Genomic DNA, 24,330 nt, shown 5'->3' with positions numbered 1-24,330 from the left:
GCCCTTTATTTTACTTTTAATAAACAATCTCTTTTAAAAGATATAATCTGGCTGGGCATGGTGGTGCATACCATAAATCCCAGCTACTTGAGAGGAAGGCTGGGGCAGGAGGTTTGCCAGCCCGGGCAATTTAGAGAGACCCTGTCTCAAAATGAAAAATAAAAAGGGTTGAGGACATAAAGAGCCCCTGGGTTCACTTAAAGTAGGGGAGGATGAGGTTGTAGATCAGTGGCAGACTGCTTGCCTAGCTCCTGGGTTCAATCCCCAGCCAGGCAGAGTGGCACATGCCTGTAATCCAAGAGGAGCCTCCTGTAATTCAGGAGGCTGAGGAAAGATAGATTATGAGTTCCAGACTTTTCTAGGAGACTTAGTGAGACACTCAAAAAAAAAAAAAAAAAAAAAAGGTAATAATAAAGGTCTTTTTTTTAAGTATGAATCTTATATCTACTGATTAATTGATTGTGGTAGTGGATTGACCCCAAGGCCTGTGCATGCTAGGCAAGTGCTCTACTACTGAGTTGTATTCCCCAGTTCTAAATAAGAGAATATTAAAGAAGACATTGGACCAATTCCTTCAATTTACAGAGGAATAAAATGGCTTACCCAGGCTCCCAGCAGTTTACCAGCAACAGCTGAGAAGGACTTGGACAAGTTGCCCTCAGTAAGCCTGGACAATGTTTACATGCTGAAGTGGCCTGAGACAGCCAGCCAACATTACTGCCAAGTACTGTTATCACTTAAGGAAAAGCTGGGTTGGGCTGCTCTAAATACCTGCCACACCAACCCCCTGGGCATGGGCTACTGTTCTATACCCTGTTGAAGAAAAGGAGCATCACAGGTGTCACTGTAAGAGTTTGTCAGCTTTTAAGGTAAGCAGAGGTCTTGCTTAAACTCAGGAACATCTCTCGAAATCACACATTTTTAAAATTGTTACTCTAGCCAGTTGCAGTGGCACAAGCCCAAAGTCCCAGCTATTTGAGAGGCTAAATCCAAGAGATCACTTGAGCCCAGGAGTTCAAGACCCTGTCCCAAACAACCAAAGTCTAACATTGGTAAGAGCAAAATGTGCAAATATTTTTTTAAAACTTTCTCATTTTCTCTTCATTGTGGTACTTCGGGATTGAATAATTCATTAGTAAGCTCATTTTTCTGATTGTTTGGATGATATTCAAATGGTTTTACAAAGTCAAAATGGAAATGATTGTTACTTCCAACTGTTGAAGATACATCAGTTTCATTGGCTTTGATTCCATCCATGCCAAGGGTTCTAATGCGCGGCAGGCTCGGTGACCCCACCAACTCAAGCTGGGCATCTGAAAACATGCACCACTGGTCATGGGGTAGGCTAAAGGGTGCAAACCAACCCATATCACCTAGTTTTCATTTTGATGAACAACAGTGGTGCATTCAATTGACTCAAGACTCGTGTTTACTCAGGAAACACACACGTATTATTCACTTAAATATCTCTGAGAGTTTATTATGTTTCAGGCACCAATCTTGGTGCTGGGATACAAATCAGGCCAAAGACAACAATCCCTGCCCTACGGAGCTTACATTCTGGTCAGAGGTTAGAAGCGGACGGAAGATATACAATATACATAAGTAAATTCAATGTTAAATTTCTGTTAGAGCTACAGAAAAGTAATGTAGTGAAAGTATAATAAGCCAAGTGGGGACAGGTGCAGTGAAGCACGCCTGTATTCCCAGTAGCCTGGAGGCTGAGGCAGGAGGATGGAGAATTCAAAGCCAGCTTTGGCAACTCAGTAAGACTCTGTCTCAAAGTATAAAAAAAGGGTTGGGGATGTGGCTTAATGGTAAAGCACGCCTGAGTTCAATTCCTGCTACCAAAAAATAAATAAGTAAATGGGGGCCCTCTGGAAGTGAGCAGACTGCAATTTCAAATGGAATGGGTAGAATAAGTCTCACCAAGAAGGTAACATTGTATTTTAAAATGAAGATCAGATTTGGCATCTATCAGCATTTGTTCAACTTCATCCACTGTGTGATTTGAATTTTTGAACCCAAAGGGCATTATTAGTAAGCTTCTTGTCCCTGTGACAAGACGCTTGAGATAAAAAAACTTAAAAAGAGGCAATGTTAGGGCTGGGGTGTAGCTCACTGGTTGAGCGCCTGCCTACCTGCTTGGGTTAATCCTTAGTACTGGAGGCAAGGAAATGTTTACTTTGGTTCAGTTTCAGAGGTTCAGTCCAGGGTCGATTGGCTCTGTTATTTTGGGGTCTGTGGGGAGCACATGGCAAGGCCAAGTCATTCACCTTATGGTTGCCAGGAAGCAAAGAAACAGAGGAAGGAGCCAGGGTCCCAATATCCCCTTCAAGGGCATGCCCTCAATGACCTGCTTCCTCCCATTATGCATTGCGCCAGCCCCCACAGCTCCATCAGCTGGGGACCAAACCTTCAACACATGGCCTTTGGGAGACATTTAAGATACAAACCGTTAACATTGAGCTAGGCCAGCACCAGAAGGCATTACCATTCTGCTGACCTACCTTGCTAGCCCATGGGGTTAAATCTTGATACCAGAGCAAAAGAAGTTTAGTTAAAAAGTGAAATAACAAATACACAGACACTGTGTAATGTAGTACTACTTACAAAATCCCTGTTAAGTGCTCAATATGCTTTATCTCTTTAAAATTAATTTTTTCTTACAGGAACTCTTATACACAAAAATCATGAAAATAGTATAATGACTTCCATACTTAGCTTTAGCAGTTAATGATCTACCAATTTTGTTATCTATCACCACTTTGTTTTAGAAAGAGGGATGAAGTATTTTAAAGTAATTCCAGATATTCACAATTTAAAAAAATAAGACAATTGAAAAAAATCTAACTACAGTATCATGTATTATACAAAACAAACAATTCCCTACTGTCATAATACCTATTTCATTTTCAATTTTCCTTCTTGTATTAAAAAACCATCCCAATTTTTCATAATTTGGCCAGGATCAAAATAAAGTTTATAGTATTTGGATACATGTGCCTTAGCCTTCTGCAGCTTTTAAAATAATAGTTCCTCTTTTTCTTTTGGTACTGGACATTGTACCCAGGGGTTCTTTATACTACCAAGCTACATCATCAGTCTCATTTTTAAAATTTTGAGACAAGGTTTTACTAAGTTGCTTAGGATCTCACTAAGTTGCTAAGGCTGGCCTTGAACTTGAGATCCTCATGCCTCAGTTTTCGGAGTTGCTGGGAATCACAGGCATGAGCCCACACACCGACCTTTCTTATGGTCTTTCCCTTATTCTGAATTTGGTTGACTGTATCCTCCTAGTAACATGTACCCTGTTCCTGTGTCCTACAAACCACTGATTACATCTAAGTACAGAGGTACCCCTATCTCCACAGTGGTTACAGCATCCTGAATGGCATTAGGATCTGAGAAATTGATACACCCAACCCCTCCTAAGAGGATCTGCAATTCAAGTTAAGTAAAAAACAGACTTCCTTTCCTATTCTTCTAATCCCTGAAACTACCCCACAGTCCTCTTCCAACTCATGGTCAGACACTAACAAAAAGCTTTTTATCCCTGCATTTTCTGATAGTTCCCTTTCCCCTGGCTCTCTAGCAAGTACCCTGTGTCATGTCCTCAGGGGCCACTCCCCTTCTGCAATGCAGGCTTCCATGCTGCCCCTCCCCCGCCTACTTCCTCTGACTCCCAGGGTCTTTCAGTGACTCTCACATCATGCCTATGAGAACACAGATGCCCTTTCCAACCCCAGGCCAGGTGTCTGATTCTCTTGCCTTCAATGCGCTTATCTGTTATTCCACCTCAGTCACTTGTTCCTGACCACTCCCAGCAAGGGCGACCCTCTCTTTGTACAGCAACCTTAAACCCCTATTCTGACCTCCTGCTTCTCTGGCTTAACACTGGCAATCTTGCTTCTCCAGCTTAGCACTGTAGCAATCAGACTCCAACAATGTTTTGGCCCCAGAGGACCTGCCATCACTTTTCACTGCTGAATTATAGGGCTCCAAGATGACTCTGCAGAATGTGCACGGGCTAAAGGTTCATCTGAAGATAAAAGCTGATCAGTGTTTAAGCAGCACTAAAGACATGGAAACTCTATCTCAGAGAATTGGAAATAGCTCTGCTCATGTCAGAAGACCCCCTTGCCCTCCTGAAAAAAAAAAGGGAAAAAAAAGGACTATGTGGCAGTGTGGCTAGTCTCACTTGCACAGGGCTGTCTCATGACCATGACCAATCAGCAACCAAAGCACAAAGATTTGGAGTGGCACAGAAAATTAAAGCAAGCTGGAAACCAAAGTCAATAAATCCACAAATGCAGTCCCGGGTTTCCAAATTCTAATCCAGGGCCTTCCACAATCCCACCAACTGGGATTAAAATCTCTGTAGGCACAGATTTAACAACAATCTCTTCCTTAGGAAACCAGCTTAAATGTCTCATATCCAACATTGTAGTTTCCCCTGGATCACTTCTAGAAGCCTTCATATTCAAGGAAATACAAACTCAAAAAGTACAAAAATTAAAAACTCCAGCCGAAATGTCAGGAATATAATAACCCAATCAATTTGAGGGATAGAATAAGTTAAGTGCTCTGGCTTATGAGCCCCATAGGTGAAAACTTATCCCTTCTATGTGGCCACAAAAAGTCTTCACAGGTAGCTACACTCAAGTAGAACCTGCTCTTGTTGCTGATCCTTACAACTCTTCCATCGTCAACCTCAGAAATCAAAGCAAGTTCTTCTGTTCAAGATCTTTATTAATGTGCATAGACAACTGAAAATTAGAAAACCTGTCAAGGTTTTGCATCTCTTATTTCATCTCTTCATTTTCTGAGCCAAAAGTTTAATGAGATCACAACCATAAAATAGGATAGGCCAAGGAACAATCTCCCTAGTACAGAATTAAACAGAGTACTCATGGAAGGAGAGAAGTTCTCAAAGAACTCTTTGTACCACACTATAAAGTTTTCAACATCTTGAGTCCATCTTCATTAAGTCATAAAGCTGAAGAAAATTTGATGTGAGCCAAGAACCACAGAATCATACTTGACCAGACTTCAGCAAAAAGCTGCTCTATTTCCTCCCCATCCCCCTTCACTCAAAGATCATACTCAGAGGACGGAACCTCCAGACTGAGCAAAGTTCTGTCCCCAAACTGCTTTGTTGGTGGAAGACTGAGAATGACAGCAGCATAGGAAAGTGGTGTGACTTCATGCTTCAAAGAAATTAACCAGATTTCTCGTAGGAACTTTTAAAAACATCTGCATTATTTGGAGGAATGAGAAATTAGTAAAATATGATAGAAAAAATCAGATACATCTGCAATTGGCAAAATTATGTCCTTAACATTGCACCCAAAGACCCAAACCTCATCCTTCCAAATGGACAGTTACTGTATAGCCAACAATCCATTAACACCAAAACCCAATGGCCAAGCAATCAAAATTCAATAGTAATCAAAGTCAACAAGTAGGCTGTATCAGTAGTTTTGTCTGCCTACAAATTAGGTTCCTATACCCAAGCCTTCTGATGAGCACAAACAAGGGAAATTTATCTTCAGACAAGTTTGGCAACACTAGTATCACTGCTTATCACTCAGTCATAGTCTTCTGGCTCAGAACACAAACGGAAACAGCCATCGCAGTGACAGGTTATCAGAAAAATGGCTCTCAGGTTGGAACGTCCCTGCGCTTCCAAATCTTGATGTTTTATAAGCCATTTCCTCCCAAAAGCAATGTAAGACAATGAATTGCTCCCTCAATCCTATTAACTTTTGGTCAAGTGGAATTAATTCCACTGAGAAAGCACATTAGATTGAGCAAAAGGCAGCCTAAGAAATCACCCACTTGATGTGAACAACCATGTTGGAATCATAAGAACTGTAAGATCATGTAGATGAACTTCCCAAATGTATACAGGGTTGCTCACACTGTTCTTGGATTTTCTTGTTATGTTCACTGTGGACTATTTTAAAGGGACTACTTTTTTGTTTCACTGAAATTGTGTTTCATATTTTGAACTTTAAGGTCAGGGAGGGAGGATTATTTTGAATATAATAAAATTGGACTTCAATTTTCAGAGCTCCATTGATTCCCCTCAATAATCCACCATCAAACAAACAGGTACAGATTTAAGGGAAACTAACTTTTATATAGAAAGTTTCTGAAAGCAATGTTTAAAATAGCCCTTTTTAATTTAAACATGAAGTATGGAAAAATAAATTTTTTGAACCTGATAATTTCAATATTTGCACAGTGTTGAGATATAAGATTTTTTCTTTCTCTCTCCTATCCCAAGCTTGCTCCACCTACATTTCTTCCCATCAATTAAGTAGCAACTACAATTAGCTCAGTGGCTTCTTAGGTCATAAACCCCAAAGTCACCCTTCACTCTTTCTCTCCTACTCCTCAACTATTCCCTTAGCATATCCAACTCCTTCTCTCCATATCCACTGCTACCATCCTAGACCAAGCCATCAGCATCTCTTACCTGGGTTACCACAACAAACATACCCAACCACCTCCCACCCTTGCTTCCTGATCTGGCTTCAAGAGGCCAGAGTGATCCTTTTAAGACAGAAGTCAGATCATACCATTCCTCTGCTCAAAACTCTCCTATAGCCTTACACTACCTGAACTCATCTACTACTTTCTCCCTGTATCTTCACTTTGTCTGGAATGCTTTTCTCTCCTGACATGCACCTGATTCAGATTCTTTTAAGTACTTGTTCAAATATCACCTCTCAATAATATGGCCTAAGAAATCACCCGTCCCCACTTCTGTTAGTGCTAGGAATAAAACTCAAGGACTCACACATACTAGACGAGCTCTACCTCTGAGCTACACACCCCAGCCCCAAAGTCACCCCCCTCCCTTTCCATGTGGTACTAGACAATGAATCCAGGGGCACTTTACCATTGGGCTATATCCCCAGCCCTTTTTATTTTGAAACAGGGTTACTATGTTGTCAAGGCTGGCTTTGAATTTGTGATCCTCCTTCCTCAGTCTCCCAAACTTCTGGGATTACAGGTATGCACCACCACGCATGACCCAAGAAACCTATTTTGAATTGCAAACCCTCACACCTCCACAGGCTTTCTCTCTCCTCTCCAAGAACAGAGTTGCAGTGAATGATTACATCAGCGGTCAACTGAATTTTCTTATGAGCAAAGCTCCCTTTTATATAAACTATGGCCTTATAACCAAATGATTTCAGATGTTTTTGGCAAGTATAAAGAAAGCAAAAATGATTTTCCCAAGTTTGTCTAAAGTGCCTTTATACTGACATAAAGGTCATGGAATATTTAAATATTTTATGATACTTCTAAAAACAGATTTGCAAGAGAAAAAAATATAAAAATAAAAATGTACCAAGTTCTTCATTAAAATAGTAGCTTAGACAAATCCTCTGTCAATACCAGACAGTGTCAGTGACTGGATCTGGACATGAGAACTTAGGGCTTTTTACATAATTACAGGAAAAACATTCGAATCAGTCTTCACAAATGGTGCCATAATAACTGCTCGGTTAAAATCAAGAAGCCATCTTCCAGCTGCAGCTCCGAGTTCAGGTGAGAAAGCAGCTGAAGGAAAATGACTACATGATAGAGCTCTCACTCTATTTGCCTTTTTTGGTTTTGGCTGTCTTCTCCTTTCTTTTTTTCACATGTTTAGGGATTTTGTTTTTCCTTTTCTCTCTCTGGGCTTCCTTTACCATCTTTTTTCTTTCCTGTAACAAACAAACAAAAATAAACTTCATTCATTTGGAGTATGCATATTATTATTACAACTAAATGAAAACTCATGTGAAAGGATAAAAGTGAGTATAGCTTAAAAAATGAAAATGATTATAGGTTGGTGGTGGAACTTTGGGTAAAAATTGTCTTTGAGCTTTAATAGAAATTTAAGACAACCTAACAAATATCTCTGTGGCTGTTACTAAAAGTTTACAAGGACTTTTCTTTTCAAGCTCCATATTTTAATGGAAATAAACGCTGGAAAGAGATATGTCTTCTTTCTATGCAAGGCAGTCATAGCATCCTGGTCTCTCTAACCCTCAAAAGCAAAGTTCACACTTAGCTATTGAAAAGTATCATTAGAGTTACTATCAATATTTTCAGTCATCATAATCTAGCTATATCCTTAACAAAGAGAAATAAGAGCAGCTGTGCTAACACACTGAAGAAAAGGGGAATTAAAGTTCTTGGCCAACCTTCTTATCAATGTCGGGGTCAGTGGGGTGCTTTTTGCAGTGAGCACGGTCTCCCTCCTCTTCAGAGTCTGCATCAGAGCATTCAGAGCTTCCAGTATCTTCTGAATCAGAACAAGTCTTCTCTTTAACTTTATTTTCTAGGAGTGCTGGAACCTTGAAATTAATACAGATTGATGTAATTCAAAGCCAATTAACATGCTAATACCAGAATTATTTATTTATTTATTTATTTATTATTATTATTATTATTAAATTTGCTAATGTTAGAATTTGGATTTCAGCTTTGCAAATAGATTATAAAAAATAATATCTTGTACTAAAACATCAAAATCACAGAATCAACATGAAGGAGAAAGAAGAGAAGAAGACATTCCAGTTGGGCTCAAGAAAAGACCCAAGTGAAAGCAGTACGGCTTTACTGGATGACCTAGATCAACAGCAGAACTGTGCTGCTTCCAGCAAATCAACGTAACAATGTAATTTGACCAACATACCTCCCCAGCACTGAGCTGAGATCTGGAAGGATGTGGAACAGGGGTCAAAAATAAAGATTTATTTGGATAACTTCAGTTTCTTTTCTATGAAACACATTTCTAACAATAAATTAAAAAATATGAATGACATTTTAAACTGAGAGAAAATTTCATTTTCCTTGAAATTTAGCACACTTATTTATTTTCAGTTTTCATTTTTTTTTTGAGATTTTGAGACAATCTTCTTTGTCTAGACTGGTCCCCCAACTCCTGGGTTCAAGTGACTGCCTCAGCCTCCCAAGTAGCTAGGAAATAAGGTATGTGACACCATGTCAAGCTTAGCAGATTTTTAAAGCAGCAGGGAGCAGGGGAGTTTCCCCCCACAATTTTTTATTGGTGCATTATAGTTGCACATAAAGATGGGATCTGCTGTTACATATTCATTCATACATACAATGTAACAATATAATTTGACCAACATACCTCCTCAGCACTTCCCTATTCCCTCACCATCTCCCACTCCGTGGTCCCTTTTCCTCTCCTGATCTCCCCTTGATTTTCAGGAGATCCACTCCCATTTTTCTTTTCCTTTTTCCTTTCTAGCCTCCTCAACCCTTGACCTTCTGAGTTTGACTTATTGTATTTAATATGATATCTAGTTCCATCCATTTTCCTGCAAATGACATAATTTCATTTTTCTTTATGGATGAATAAAACTCCATTGTGTACATATACCACATTTTCTTCTGGCTATTGTGAATTGTGCTCTTATAAACTTGGGTATGCATGTATCACTGTAGTAGGATGGTATCACTGTAGTAGGATGACTTTAATTCTTTAGGATAAATACTAAGTGGTATAGCTGGGTCATAAGCCAAGTCTTTTGAGAAACCTCTGACTGATTTCCATAGTGGATGTACTAATTTACAATTCCACCAACTGTGTAAAAGTGTTCCTTTTCCTCCACATCCTCTTCAACATTTATTGTTATTTGTATTCTTGATGACTGTCATTCAGTCTGATGAGATGAAGTCTTGGTCTAGTTTTGATTCGCATTTCCTAATTGCCAATAATATTGAAAATTTTTTCATATATTTGTTAGCCATCTGTATTTCTTCTTTTGAGAAGCATGTGTTTAATTCATTTGGCCATTTATTAATTGGGTTATTTGTTCTTTTGGTGTGAAGTTTTTGAGTTCTTTATATATTCTAGATACTAATCTAGTCAGAACAGTAGCTGGCAAAGATTTTCTCCCATTCTACAGCTTTTCTCTTTACATTCCTAATTGTTTTCTTTGCTGTACACAAGCTTTTTACTCTGATGCCATCTCATATATTAACTATTGTGGCATTATTTCCTGAGCTTTAGGGGTCCTATTAAGTAACTGTCTGTGCCTATATGTTGGAGTGTTGACCCTACATTTTTTTTCTAGGAGTTGAATAGTTTCTGGTTTAATTCTAAGGTCTTTGATCCATTTTAAGTGGTTTTTGCACAGAGTGAAATTTCATTCTTCTACATATGGATAACCAGTTGTCCCACCACCACTTGTTAAAAAGGCTGTCTTTATTCCAATGTTTGTCTGTGTCTTCTATAACCACTGTTCTATGTGTCAGTTTTTTTGCCAATACCATTCAGTTTTTGTTACTCTAGCTCTGTAGTGTAACTAGAAGCCAGACATTGTGACCCCTCCAGCACTGCTTTTTTGGCTTAGAACTGCTTTGGCTAGGGCGGGGGTTGTGGCTCAGTGGGAGAGTGCTTGCCTACCATGTGTGAGGCACTGGGTTGGATCCCCGGCACCACATAAAAATAAATAAATAAAATAAGGGTATTGTGTCCATTTACAACTAAAAATAATATTTAAAAAAAAAAGAATTGCTTTGGCTATTCTGGGTCTTTTATTCTTCCAAATAAATTTTAAGACTGTTTTTCCCTACTTCTATGAAGAATGATATTGGTATTTTGATGGGGCTTGCATTGAATCTGTATACTGCTTTTGTTTTTTTAACAGTATTAACTCTGCCTACTCATGAACATGGGAGGTCCTTCCATCTTCTGAGGTCCTGAATTTCCTCCTTCAATGTTCTATAGTTTTCATTGTAGAGGACTTTCACCCCCTTGCCTAAATTTATCCCCCCCCCCTTTTCTTTTTGAGGCTATTGTGAATGGATTTTTTTCCTGACTTCTTTCTCAACAGATTTGTTTTAATAAGAAATCTATTGATTTTTATATGTTGATTTTCTAACCTCCTACTTTGCCAAATTTGTTTATTAACTACATCAAAATTTTCTGAATCTTCTAGGTATAGAATAACATATTATCTGCCAACAGTGATAATTTGACTTCATCCTTTCCTATCTTTATTACTTTTATGTTCTTCTTTTGCCTAATTGCTCTGGCTAGAATTTCCAGCACCATATTAAATAGAACTGGTAAGAGTAGACATCCTTGTATTGTCGCAGATTTTAAAGAAAATGTTTTCAGTTTTTTCCTACTTACTATGAGGCTGGCCTTTGAGTTTTTCCATATATAGCCTTTATGATGTTTAGGTAGGTTCTATCCCTGATTTTTTCAATGTTTTTATCATGAATGGATGCTGAATTTTGTCAAAGGCCTCTGCATCTATTGAGATAACTAAGAATTAGTTATGTGATGAATTACGTTTATTGATTTGTGTATATTAAACCATCCTTCTATCTCTAGAGTAAAACCAACTTGGTCATGGTGTACAATCTTTTTAATATGCTGTTGAATGAGATTTGGTAATATCTGATTAAGTTATCGGTCTATAGATTTTTTTTTTCCTTGATGTATCTTTATATGGTTTTGGTATGAGTGTGATAGTGCCTTCATAAAATGAATTTGAAAGTGTTCCATTCCCTAATGTTTCACGGAATAATCTGAGGCATACTGGCATTAATTCTTCTTTAAAGGTTTGGTAGAATTCAGCTGAGAATCCATCTGGTTCTGGGATTTTCTTTGTTGGAAGGTTTTTAATTACTGCTCCTATCTCATTACAAGTTACTGGGTTATTCAGGTTTTCTATGTCCTCTCGATTCAGTTTTGGCAGACTGTATTTATCTGGAAATGTATCGTTTTCCAATTAATTAGAGTATGAGTTTTCAAAAATAGTACCTAATGATCTGCTGGATTTCTGTGATGTCTGTGGTTATTTCTCCTTTATCAACTCTAGTTTTATTATTTTGTTTTTTTTTCTCTTTCTCTAATAGGGAGCAATTTTTAAGAGTGAGGTTTTTTGCCAAGTATCCTGACACAATCCCAGCAATTTGGAGGCTGGGGCAGGAGAATTCAAAATTCAAGGCCAGCTTCAGCAATTTAGCGAGGTCCTAAGCAACTTAGTGAGACCCTATCTCAAAAATTAAAACAAATAATAAGGGCTGGGGATGTAGCTCAGTGGTAGAGTATCCTGGGCTTAATCCCATTACCACCCGCTCCCAAAAGAGCAAGGTTTCCTTTATCAAAAGGTAATCATACAAAAAGATTTTTTAGCAAGTTTTATCAAGCAAAATCTTCATGCTTTGGAATTTAAAATACAACTTTCCCATAGCATCTGGTACATTTATCTCGGAAACAGAAAATACTGGAATTCCTCCAATTCGATTCTTCTCACAGGACAATCAATTTTCAAAAAGTGCACTATGATCCTTCCACTGAAGTCTTTATGTAAGGAAATGGGGGGGCGGAGGGGACAGAGTCAAGACCAGTCTGAGCAACTCAATGAGACCCTGTCTAAAAATAAAAACACCAAAAGGCCTCAGAATGCAGCTCAGTGCTTAAGCACCCATGGGCTCAATCCCCAATATTAGAAAACAAACAAATCCCTGCCTTTATTACTCTCTAAATTAGTATTACTTAATCCCTACCCTTCGAAAATGCAAAATAAAAAGAGCACTACAGGAATCCAGCACAATAAGCCTGCTGAACTCATGAGACTGCTCTTCAGCAAATTACATACTTATAAACACTTTCCACAGTTTTTTAAGTTACTGTAAAAAATATCCAGAAGCATTTGGCTATCATTAATAACCTCACAAATGAAGAACAGGATACAAAAAAAAGATAAATGCTTCTCCTAGAACAACAAAACAATTTAAGGAGAGAATGAAAATATTTAAAATATCCAAATTTTAGTATTACGGTTATAAATATCACAAAAAAAAATCATTTCTGAAAATGTCTACAGACGAAAATTATTTCATTAAATAGGCCATTTTAAAAGTTTTTATATTACTTTAAGTTTTATATCCTTTAAAAGATTTTTCACAAAAACAAACAGTAACATATGTTCTCCATACCTTCTGAACTCCTGACAAATCTTTCTTCAATCCAGTGACAGTTTGATATAGAATCTTACAACCAAAAGGAATAAAAAAAAGGAATCAACATAAAACTAGACAGTGATATATATATATATATATATATATACACACACACACACATATTGCCCTACTAAACACCATGGACTAAATGGTATCTTTTGTGATAATAAAAAAGTACTTAAAATTTACCTCATAGCAACACAGAAAGTTTATTACATGAGTAACATGGGTAATATTCTTATCCACCAGGTATCTCAAGCCCAGAGGTCAAATCCAACCAGTTATCTGGTAGTTGTGAGAGATAAATATTTGCAATCAACCTGACAACAGCAAATACTAACTTTGATTTGAACCCCATTAAGTGAAATGTTATCTTTTCCCCTCAATTCCATTCTTCTTTCATTAGTAGATCTATAGTTAAAAAAAGCTGGATTTAATTCTTATTAAAGTGTTTTTAATATCACAAATAAAAATCCGGGGACCATTTATTTTCCCTTGTTATAAAAAGACCTACATATATTTTGCTTCTTAGCTGGCAAAACTTAAAATATTTACTATTTTGATTCTTCAGTAAAAAAATTTTTCTAAAATATGTTAAGGAAATATATATGTTAATGATCTAATAACCTTTCATAGCCTAGACTTCTATATGATTCTTTTTTTTCTAATTATAATCTGTTGGACTCATTCAAAAGTGTCACTCCCTCTCAAATATCAATCAAATTCCCTTTATATCCAATATGTAGAGAAGACATGTTCAAAAACATTCAAGATTAGAGGAACTCAATCTATTTGGGATAGTCCCCTTCTTCTTTAGACCTGCTTTAGACCTACTTGCTATACACAAACCACACTGCTCACATTGTCCTGTTGAGCGTTCATGGCCATGTCCTCTTCCTTCAGCTTCATCATTATATCCATATCCCTCTCATAATTTTTTACTTCATTCAAGGTTCTAGGAATATATGCTCGCTTGAACACCTAAGAGAGGAGATAAGCAAAATAGAAACTATTATTCATATACTTTTCACATTCACTCAGCATCCTTATCACCATCAAGTCATGGAGGAATCTATTCTCAGACATGCTGTCTAAAAACACTGGTGTTGGGCTGGGGATGTGGCTCAAGCGGTAGAGCACTCGCCTGGCATGCGTGCGGCCTGGGTTCGATCTTCAGCACCACATACAAAGATGTTGTGTCCGTCAAAAAATAAAAAAATAAATATTAAAATTCTCTCTCTCTCTTTAAAAAAAACACTGGTGTTGCATCTGCCATGTGATGTGCCAAAATTTGTTACTAATGAAAAAACACTACTGTTTGCATGATTTATCTTAAGGAAGAATTATAGCTGATTCAAGGTTATCCTTCAAATAACATTTCTCTTGTTGCATCCCAAACAGCTCTTCTGAGTAGGAAGGAAAGGGATGAACTACAGTTAGAAGCACTACCTGGCTGTGCCTTACAAAGGAACATGTTCTTACATGGAAGATCACCTACCCAGCTTCTACAGTGAAAACAGGTTTAGAACTGCTGAAGAGAGGGTACCTCATATTCAACTATCACATTAAGACCCGCAAGAATTAGGCCTCAGGATGTGACACAAGTGGGAATTCCTTTAGCCAATGCTCCAGCCTCATTCACCACCAAAAATGTCATGAAGGGGCCTCATGAAAGCAATAAATATAGAGAAGTCTTCAGCTCAAGGTTCAACAACTCCTGAAAGTCCACACTTGATAAAGGCCTTCGACCTGTACGGAATGCCCTCTTTTTCAGAGAGGCTTTGTGAAGGAACCATCTGCCTACAGTTAAACATCATACTTCCTAACACCCACTGGCGAGATGGTGAGATGCCATGTGTTCAGACATGGGTGAGGCTTTACAGGAGCTGCCATGCACACTCAAGACTGACTGGGGTCTGGTTTCTCTGGTAGAAGAGATCTTCCTCTACCACCATGCACAATGCTTACTCCCTGGAGGAAGTCAAATAATCTGGCCTTTCAAAGAGAATTCTTTTCCTTTTCTGACTAATTAAAGCATTCATATAACCTACTCTGCAGTCTGCTGGAGGCTTCCAGGAATGACTTACTTTCTTCATGGAGAAGTTGTCTCATCAGTCTCACATGACAGTTGGGTTAATTTTTCCAGCCTTCTGAACACCAACTGGTAACTGCCTGCCTCGAATTGTTCTTGATTGTGTGCTAATACATACCTTATTGTTAAAGCTACCTTTAATCTTCAGGTTTAGCTTACTATGTGGGGAGGCCAGAAAACACTATTTATCTGAAAGGATGGATAGCTTTCATGGGTGTACCAACTTTGTGTGCCTCTTCAAGGACAGTAAAATGAGTTCTCATTTCAATTCTGATCTGATTTTTATTGCTGTCCAAGACAACACGAAAAACAATGCAGGGATTCTGCCTTGATTTGTGGCTTGGATACTCACACTTTTCTATGAGACTTTAAGTCATCCTGAGGAGAGGCCAGCTGTTAGGACAAGTTTCTATGATTGGGTGAATGGAATTAAAATCTGCTCTATTGTTCCCAGAGGATGTCACTTTATAATACCCAGCATGCAGAGTAGAAAATGTTCACAGGGCTTTACAAAAAGCCATGTGCCCTGACACCAATCATGACTGGAGCCAGCAGTGAACCATAATTGGTTTAGAAATCAGAAATACTGTACTGTAGTTTTAATTGCATGTTTCTGATATCTCATTATATTGGGCATGTATTGTTTTGTTTGCCACCTATGTATCCTCCTTGAAAAAACATTTGCTTTTTTTTTTGGGGGGGGGGAGCCTATTTTTAATGGGTGTTGGTGAAGTGATTTTCATTAACAAATAGAGAAGTATAACAAAAGAAAAAATATCCTGACTTCCTAGACTAAAATAATTTTTATCATAAATATTTAAAATTTATAGTATTTATGAAATTAATATTTAAGTCACTTAAAAATTTATATTTGCAAACTAAAAACAGACTTTTACTTCAAAAAGTTTTCTCCACCTAAGACAACGAGCTAATAACATAGGTTGTCAAGTGGAACAATATAATGCAATATAAATTATAAGACTCAGTTCAGCTGAATTATGTGCCATGTATCTATTAAAACCATGTTCATTCCTGGGTTCAATACCCAGAACAACAACAAAAGAGTGGACACTAAAATCAAGTTCATGATTGGCCAGGCTTTAATCTCAGAGAGTTGAGAGGATGAGGCAGGAGGATCACAAGTCCAAGTTGTGATCACAAGTCCTCAATTTAGTGAGAATCTGTCTCAAAATGAATAAAAAAATCAAAAAGACTGGGGATATAGCTCAATGGTAGAGCACCCCTGTGTTTAATTTCCTATTGCCACAAAAAGAAAAGAAAAAGAAAAAATCAAGTTGATTAAAAAACAAAACAAAATACATGCCTCCTACAAAAACAAACAAACAAACAAAAAACCCTCAAAATACAAGAATTTCCTAATGCTATTAACATATAATAAGTCCTACCTCTTCATCCACATGATCTTGGTTAGACCTTTCTTCCTTGGTCCTTTGAGACGCTACTTCCATGGCCTTTGAAAGAAAACAAAAATAATTTTTCTTTACGTTCAACCTAGAGACAATGCATCCATTTCTATGGGGGATTTGTTTTTGTGTTTGGTGGTGTTGAAGATTAAACTCAGGGGTGCTCAGAGTTGGGAGCCACATTCCCAGCTCTTCTTAAAAAGTTTTTAGAGCTAGGGTCTCAATAAATTACCAAGGCTGCCTTCAAACTTGTCATCCTTCTGCTTTAGCCTCTCAAGTCACTGGCATTACAGCTGTGCACTACCAAGTTTGGCTATTTCTGATTTAGTAAAAACTTGTTCTGATCTTTATAGGTGTTACCTGTCCACAGTTATCAAAGTGCTTAGTGACCTAATGGTGCAGGCTCTCTCTCTACCACAGACACTAAAAAAGTTGTCATCAACCCTCAAAGAAACAGAATATACTCTCCTAGCTTTAGAGAATCCCTAAATCCTCTTCTTCAAAAGTAATACTAATGGGGGGTGGGGTTGTAGCTTGGGTGTAGTGTACTAGTTTAGCATGCATGAAGCCTCAGGCTACATCCCCAGCACTGCAAAAAAACAAAAGCAAAAGGACTACTACTTGTAATAATTTTTGAGTAGCAAAAATATTTACTACAGGAAAACTGAAACCTAAAGAATGAAAGAACCAGCTGGGTACGGTGGCAGGCTACTCAGGAGGCAAGGCAGGAGAGTATCTTGAGTCCAGTAGCAAGGCCAGAATGGGTAACACAGCCACCCCCCCCCCAAAAAAAAAAGAAAAGAAAAAAAAAAGGAATCATTCCTTAGTTCTGGAGAAGTCTGTCATACAAGAAAGCTGCAATATGGCTAAACATGATGCTGTAGTATAGCCACCAAAGAAAGCTCTTTGAGCAAACAACTGCTGAAACTAAGGTGATAAAGATGCTATAAGGTTCTTGGCTTATAAAACTAAAGATCTATTCTCAGATTCTCACCATGGCAGTATGATTTTCTTTTCTTTCTTTTTTTTTTTTTTTTAAAGTACAGACACTAAAATCAGTATTGAATTAAAGAATTTAAGAATAAAAATGTGATAAGTTATTTATTCAATTAACATATGTGGTCACCTACTGTGTGTCATGTACCCATCTGGTGCTGGAAATATACAAATAAAACTCCTGTACCTTAAGAGTTTATAATCTCGTAGAGGGTGAAAGAATTAAAAAGAAAAAAAATAGTATAGGAAGAAGTAAAGCAGTGACTACTTCTATTACAGTCACATAATATGAAAATATACCTATGAAAACAATGATTTCTACTGAATTTCTGCACCAGAAAGCATCCTGAACTAGGCAGAACAAGGTGAGCAAAGGGAACAATGAGAAGGCACCCTGGGGAAGAGGAGGATGTGAGAAAGTAGGATCAAACCTGAAAACCTGTGTAGGGATATATGTGCCATGTATTCAAAATCCTGTGATTTAACGTAACAAAAATAAAAACCAACTGGATCACATCAAAATTAAAAACTCCTGTGTATCGAAGGATGCAATTAAGTGAAAAGGCAACCCATGGAATGGGAAAAATATCTGCAAAAACCAGAATGTAAAACACCACCTTTACAACTCACCAGCAAAAAGTGGGCAAAGAACTTGAATAGACATTTTTCCAAAGAAGATAAACAAATGGGCAACAAACATATGAAAAGATGTGCAACATCACTAATCATTAGGGAAATGTAATCCAAAACAATCCTGAGATGCCATTTCACATCCATTTGGATAGCTACTACCAAAAGAGTAAAAAAATAATAAGTGTTGGTGAGGATGTAGAGAAACTGGGACCTGTACACTCTTGGTGGAAAGGCAAAACAAGTACCGTTGCTACAGTAAAAAAGTATGGCTGTTCCCTGAAAACTTAAAAATAAAATTATCATAAAATCTAGAAATTCTACTTGTGGCTATGCGTACACAAGAATGAAAAGCACAGTCTTTTGTGTGTGTGTCTTCCAGGGACTGAACTCAGGGGCACTTGACCACTGAGCCACATCCCCAGCCCTACTTTGTATTTTATTTAGAAACAGGGTCTCACTGAGTTGCTTAGTGCCTTGCTTTTGCTGAGGCTAGCTTTGAACTCACAATCCTCCTGCTTCAGCCTTCTCAGCCCCTGGCATTACAGGCATGAGTCACCAGACCTGGGAAAAAGCAGGGTCTTGAAGACATATTTGTATACTCATGTTCACAGCAGCAATATTCACAAATAGCCAAAAGGTGGAAGCAACTCAAGACAGATGAATAGATATAAAAAATTTGATGTACCTTCACAGGGAAAGAAATCCTGTCATATGCTACAACATGGATGAATCTGAAGGACACTATGCTAAGTTAAATAAACTAGTCACAGGAAGACAAGCATCTTATGATTTTACAAAAGCAGCCAAAAGTCACAAGACAAGAAGCAGAATGGTGGCTGCTAGAAGCAGGAGAATTGTTTGTGGATAAAAAAGTTCTGAAGATGGATGGCAACATCTGCACAATGATATATATGTATGCAGTTAATGCCACTGAAATCTACACTTAAAAGTGGCTAAAATAGTAAACTTTATGTGTACCTTATTATAATTTTAAATAATTCTAAGATTCAGAAAGGTCTTTCAGAAATAATGGAAAAGTATCAATGACAAAAAACCTAACAGGTTTCTTACTAACTACTCAAGAAGGCTGATAATCTATGTAATCCTGTCAAACAATTAGAGTCAAGAAACTTGAATTTACCATTGGGTGTTTTGCTATGTTTTTAATTCCCAATCTGGGAAGTCAGGAGGCCGTCAAAATGAATAAATTATACTTAGTAATCCAAGTTCCTCAGAAGTGTCATACAAATGTAAATTACTACTGCTATTTTCAACTTTTCCCCCTTCTCACCCCAGTTTACCTTTGAGAGATAATCATCCATATTCTCAGGTGTAATGGAAGGGTCTGTGATAAATTCAAAGAGCTCCCGCACAGTCATGATAGCAACGGCATGCTTCAAAAAGAAATCTGTTGGAAGGAAAAATGTTAATGATAGACATATAAGGGAAGTTATCAAACCCAACTACTGTATAGAGAAACAAGGATAAAAAAAATCTACTGTCTCTCAGCAAATGGTTTACATATCACTGCAATGAACAAGATTTTATGCCACCAGTTCAAGTACAAAACATACACACACACACACAAATTACCCTTTCTACTCACCATTGACATTGGCACAGTCTTTCCTCAAGAACTCCAAGGCATGTGGGTGGTCATGCTCCACAGACTGAGAAACATCAATGATGTACACATCTCCACCATGGTACCTTGTGGGCCAGAGATACAGCAGCTCTGGGGTACTACTACTTAACTATTTTCTGTTTTAATAATTCTGTTCTTGGGGCTGGGGCTGGGGCTCAGTGGTAGAGCACGTGCCTGATATGTGTGAGGCACTGGGTTCAATTCTCAGCACCACGTATTAAAAAATAAAGATCTATCAGCAACTAAAAAATATTTTTTAAAAAATTCTGTTCTTAAGAGTAAGGGAAATCATTCATAAAATAATCAAGATAGATAAGAAGGGGCTTGAGTAACGAGAGAGAAAAACAGAAAATTTCCAAAGCCCATTAACTCTAAAATGATCTGGTTCTGTGACTAAGGCCACTGAAGGCAGGACAACATGGTAACTGTTACCACGTGAAAGCCAACTTTACAACTTTATAATTCAGTATGACTTCTGGGATTGGGCTTTGTCTATTGTTTCAAAGAACATGAAATGACTTTGGCGGGGGTGGGGGTGGGGGGTTGTCCTAAGAGACAAAACATACTCACAGCATGTTAAATTCACTGAGATCTGCATGGACAAGTCTGGCATCCTGATACATTCTTCTCATGTATTGAATAACCTGCAGATACAACTCCCGAGCCTTAGATTCTGATAACTGGACATTTTTCAAGAGTGGTGCAGGCCTCAGATAAAAATAAAATGAACAAAGATAAATGACCAAGACTAAGATATCCTGCTTCACATTACACTGATACTTCTCTACAACTCATCATGTGAATTGTACATGGGACAGTTAGTCTCACTACAAATATTCCACTCCAAAGATATTTTTCCCATGCACTGAATAAAACATCCCTCAAAAACAAGTTAACGTTGTTCTTCTGAAGCATCTTCAGACTTCAAAAGGTAAGCTGGTAACACATATGCCTAACACAGTGAAAAGGATTCAGGAAAGAACTATTCAAATGGAAAATATTCATATTCTGTATGATTTAAAGCATTTTAAAAAATACAGTTCTGGGTATAAAATTCTAAGGCCTTCTGTATACTTACATATCGTCTTTACCAATGAAACCCATAACAAGAACATGACTTCTTAGCATTATTGGTTCTGGACATGGTATCTCTGCTGTGTTTAACCTGTGACATTGTAACAAGAAAAATGTAAACTGAAAAACTGAAAAGGCATCTAAACAAACTACAACAGCTATAGTCTACAATATCAATACTGCTGCTGGGAAATAACATCCAGACCTCAGAACTGTATTTCATAAACTCTAAGACAGCAATGATTTTAAGTAGCACCATTATGTACCACCAAGAACAACAAAACTCTGACAACTAAACGGTTATATCCTATAGACTTAGAATTGATGAAATATATTAGAGAAATCTATATTTGTCTTTTTAACTGATCAGCCTAAAAATGTTTAATACAGGGCTGGGGTTGTGGCTCAGTGAGAGAGTACTAGCCTAGCACAGGTGAGACACTGGGTTCAAATCTCAGCACATTTAAAAAAAAAAAATGAAATAAAGACATTGTGTCCACCTACAACTAAAAATTAAATATTTAAAAAATGTTTAAAAATCTTTAATATAAATCATTAGATTCTCACCTAAGAGCTAGTTGAACACAAGAAGATTACAGGACTTTCAAAAACAAATAGTACATGTTTAAATTTTCCAATGTATAATACCTTTATATAGCATATAAAAAGTTAAAAGACATTGGAAAAGAAAGAGGGGGGAAATTTTTCAAAATTTGCCTCAGTGGTCCCAAAATGGATTGTTACCTAGTGATTTCAGTTATGTGCTATTTCTTTATCTTCATTAATGCAAACAAAGAATATAAAAGCTGGGCAAGATAGCACATACCTATATCCCAGCTACCTGGAAACTGAGGAATAGGACTACTTTAACTAGGAGACAGATCACCTTGGGCTAAATAGTGAGAACTTGTCTCAAAAACAAACCAAAAAAATAAAGACTATGTTAATGTGTCCAAAATTGGAACAAAATCAAAAAAGGAAACAGATACATAGTTGAGAACTTCACAAGATTTGTTAAAACATCAATAACTTATTAAGGAGAACACATTATCATCACCAACTATGTCACTTCCCTGTTTAAAATCCTGTAACAACTCTTTTGTCTTCCTTTGTACAAATTCTAATTGCTTTCATATAGCTTACAAGGCTCTTCAAGCAGGGTGTGGTGGCGCATGCCTGTAATCCCAGTGGCTCAGGAGGCTGAGGCAGAAGGATCTCAAGGCTCTTCAAATGATTAGCTTTGATAAATGAATATGAACTGTGGCAGAATGCTTCTTCAACCCATTCTTAGAATACACAACAGGTAATTGCTATTTGTCCAGAAATCTGTTTCTTTTGCTTTGGGGAGAACCACACTGAGACCTGCTGGCAGAAAGGCTGACACACACATCCCAGTTACCTGATTAAGTTCCTCATTTCTTTTTCTGCCCATGTTTTCACCATTTTCCTAGGGTTTCCTTTACAATAGCCACGACGAAATCTTGAGGAAAAAAACTATTGGTTATTTCAATCATTCCATTATTCTGTTTCAATATTTTAAAAACCAGAAATTAAAGAAACTGGGGAAAATAAATTTAAGCTCACCTGAATTCCCCGCTTACATACTTATCCCGATCTTTAAACACCAAGATAGAAGTTTTATAAATCTTGATTGCTCTGCTTTCCCCATTTATTGTGCTAGCATGGTATACATTGGCCTATTTAAAGTCAAAAACAAAAACAAAAAAGTGTTAAATAACTACTGTGTTTTACTTTTCCAATCTATTTGACTCTAACCTCAAAAGTCAAGTGAAATAACATGCACAAGAAAGATGTGAATTAAAACATGAAACATCATAAATCTCCTAGATACAGTGACATACCACATTAAAAATTTAGTCAACACCAGGCTGCATATGCCTCAGTGGTCCCAAAATGGATTGTTACCTACTGATGTCATGGCTGTCTTAGTTTTATACCGTACACTCTACAAAGTTCTCGCACCACCACATTTCTCAGAATATATCCCACTGTTAAGTGGCTAATAACTATGTACACAGTAAAATCCAATTTAAATATATGTGAGAAATTATTTCACAATTTTAAGTCTCAAGTATGTGAAAAATATTAAGAGATATTCTTGCAACTAGTAATTCCCACACAATGAGTTGCTAATTGAAAAACACCATGTTTATCTTTTTTGATGTACATATATAAAGAAAATAATGAGAACGAGTAACTCATTGAAATGAGACTATAAGCCCCTATCTCTATTAGCAATTTATTGGGGCTGGGTAGGTAACCAGGATTGAACCCAGAGGCATTTAATCACTAAACCACATCCCCAGCCTTTTTTATTTTTTATTTTGAGGTAGGTTCTTACTAAGTTGCTTAGTGCCTAGCCAAGTGGCTGAGGCTGGCTTTGAACTTGTAATCCTCCAGCCTCCCCTTCTCAAGCACCTAGGATTACAGGCATGTACCACCACACCCAGTTCCTATTAGCAATTTTTAAATTAATACTCAGGATATCACAATAATATGATCATCTAAACTGCTGGGCACAACTAGATTGAAAGATAAAATATAGCAATTATAGTGAGAAAAGAGTTTCATATACAATTTCCTTTTTAGCCATAACTACTAATAAAGCCAGTTTCAGAAACATTTATATTAAACTATCCTAACCCTTTTTTCTTTCTTTTTCCCCACCAGTGTTTTGTGTTCAAATCCAGGGCCTTCTACAAGCTAGGCATGCACTCTACCACTGAGTTACACCTCCAGCCCCCTTTTCCTTTCTTTTTAAAGGCACAATTCACATATTAAGTGCCAAAGTTTCATTGTTATTTGAAATAAGAAAACTAACATGAAAATATTCAGTGATCCAAAGAAAAGCTCACTTCTTTTCCTGTGCTAATGCAGCCATTTATCTCTGATATGATTCCTCTAGTCAACATCTTGAATAAAATCATTCTTGTTCTGGGATCCAAAACCTAAAAAGAAATGCAAAAAAACACAAAATCTAGAAAGATGGTTCCAAATCTTCCTCATTAACACATGTGAGAATAAACAGAAGAGCCAGGTTATCCTGACTGACTAAGTGAAGGAGAATCACTATCATGGGATTTTAATTCACTTTGATTTTTAGTCATTTATATATGAAAAGTGAGGTGACAGCAAAACAAACCAGAGGCAGCTAACCAAGAAGTCCATCAAGTCATGGAAACCAAAGCCAACAAGTCTGAGAGGAAAAAATATGGACTCTAGACCAACATTAGCTAAGAGAAATGCAATGCAAATCACCTAATTTAAAATTTTCTAGTCACTACACACTAAAAGTAAAAAGGTGAAATTATTTTAATACATCTTATTTAACCCAATATTATCTAAAACACTACCATTTAAATATGTAATCAATATAAAAAGTCATTAAGATATTTAATATTCTTTTTCTTACAATAAGACTTCAAAAT

General features: G+C 37.2%; 1 protein-coding gene across 1 annotated transcript in view; it reads right to left on the bottom strand.

The window, feature by feature from the left end:
* Positions 1 to 1,451: 1,451 nt before the first annotated feature.
* Positions 1,452 to 24,330, bottom strand: part of Riok1 (RIO kinase 1) — a 35,190-nt gene continuing 12,311 nt past the window's right edge. The window contains exons 6-17 of the mRNA XM_046453428.2: positions 23,758 to 23,850; positions 22,466 to 22,578; positions 22,281 to 22,361; positions 20,886 to 20,972; positions 20,378 to 20,515; positions 19,769 to 19,872; positions 19,464 to 19,570; positions 16,516 to 16,581; positions 13,879 to 13,998; positions 12,994 to 13,047; positions 8,208 to 8,360; positions 1,452 to 7,724 (exon numbers count right to left, since the gene is read on the bottom strand). Coding sequence (XP_046309384.1) covers positions 7,614 to 7,724; positions 8,208 to 8,360; positions 12,994 to 13,047; positions 13,879 to 13,998; positions 16,516 to 16,581; positions 19,464 to 19,570; positions 19,769 to 19,872; positions 20,378 to 20,515; positions 20,886 to 20,972; positions 22,281 to 22,361; positions 22,466 to 22,578; positions 23,758 to 23,850 — 1,227 coding nt within the window. The 3' untranslated portion in view covers positions 1,452 to 7,613. The remainder of the gene's footprint in view (positions 7,725 to 8,207; positions 8,361 to 12,993; positions 13,048 to 13,878; positions 13,999 to 16,515; positions 16,582 to 19,463; positions 19,571 to 19,768; positions 19,873 to 20,377; positions 20,516 to 20,885; positions 20,973 to 22,280; positions 22,362 to 22,465; positions 22,579 to 23,757; positions 23,851 to 24,330) is intronic.

This window comes from Marmota monax, unplaced genomic scaffold (genome assembly GCF_021218885.2).
Source record: "Marmota monax isolate L192 unplaced genomic scaffold, Marmota_monax_Labrador192_F-V1.1 WCK01_AAM20220418_F8-fsc00029, whole genome shotgun sequence".
NCBI classification, from domain to species: Eukaryota; Metazoa; Chordata; class Mammalia; order Rodentia; family Sciuridae; genus Marmota; species Marmota monax.
The sequence above is the reverse complement of the archived record's forward strand: the minus strand, read 5'-3'. Positions and strand labels throughout refer to the sequence as shown.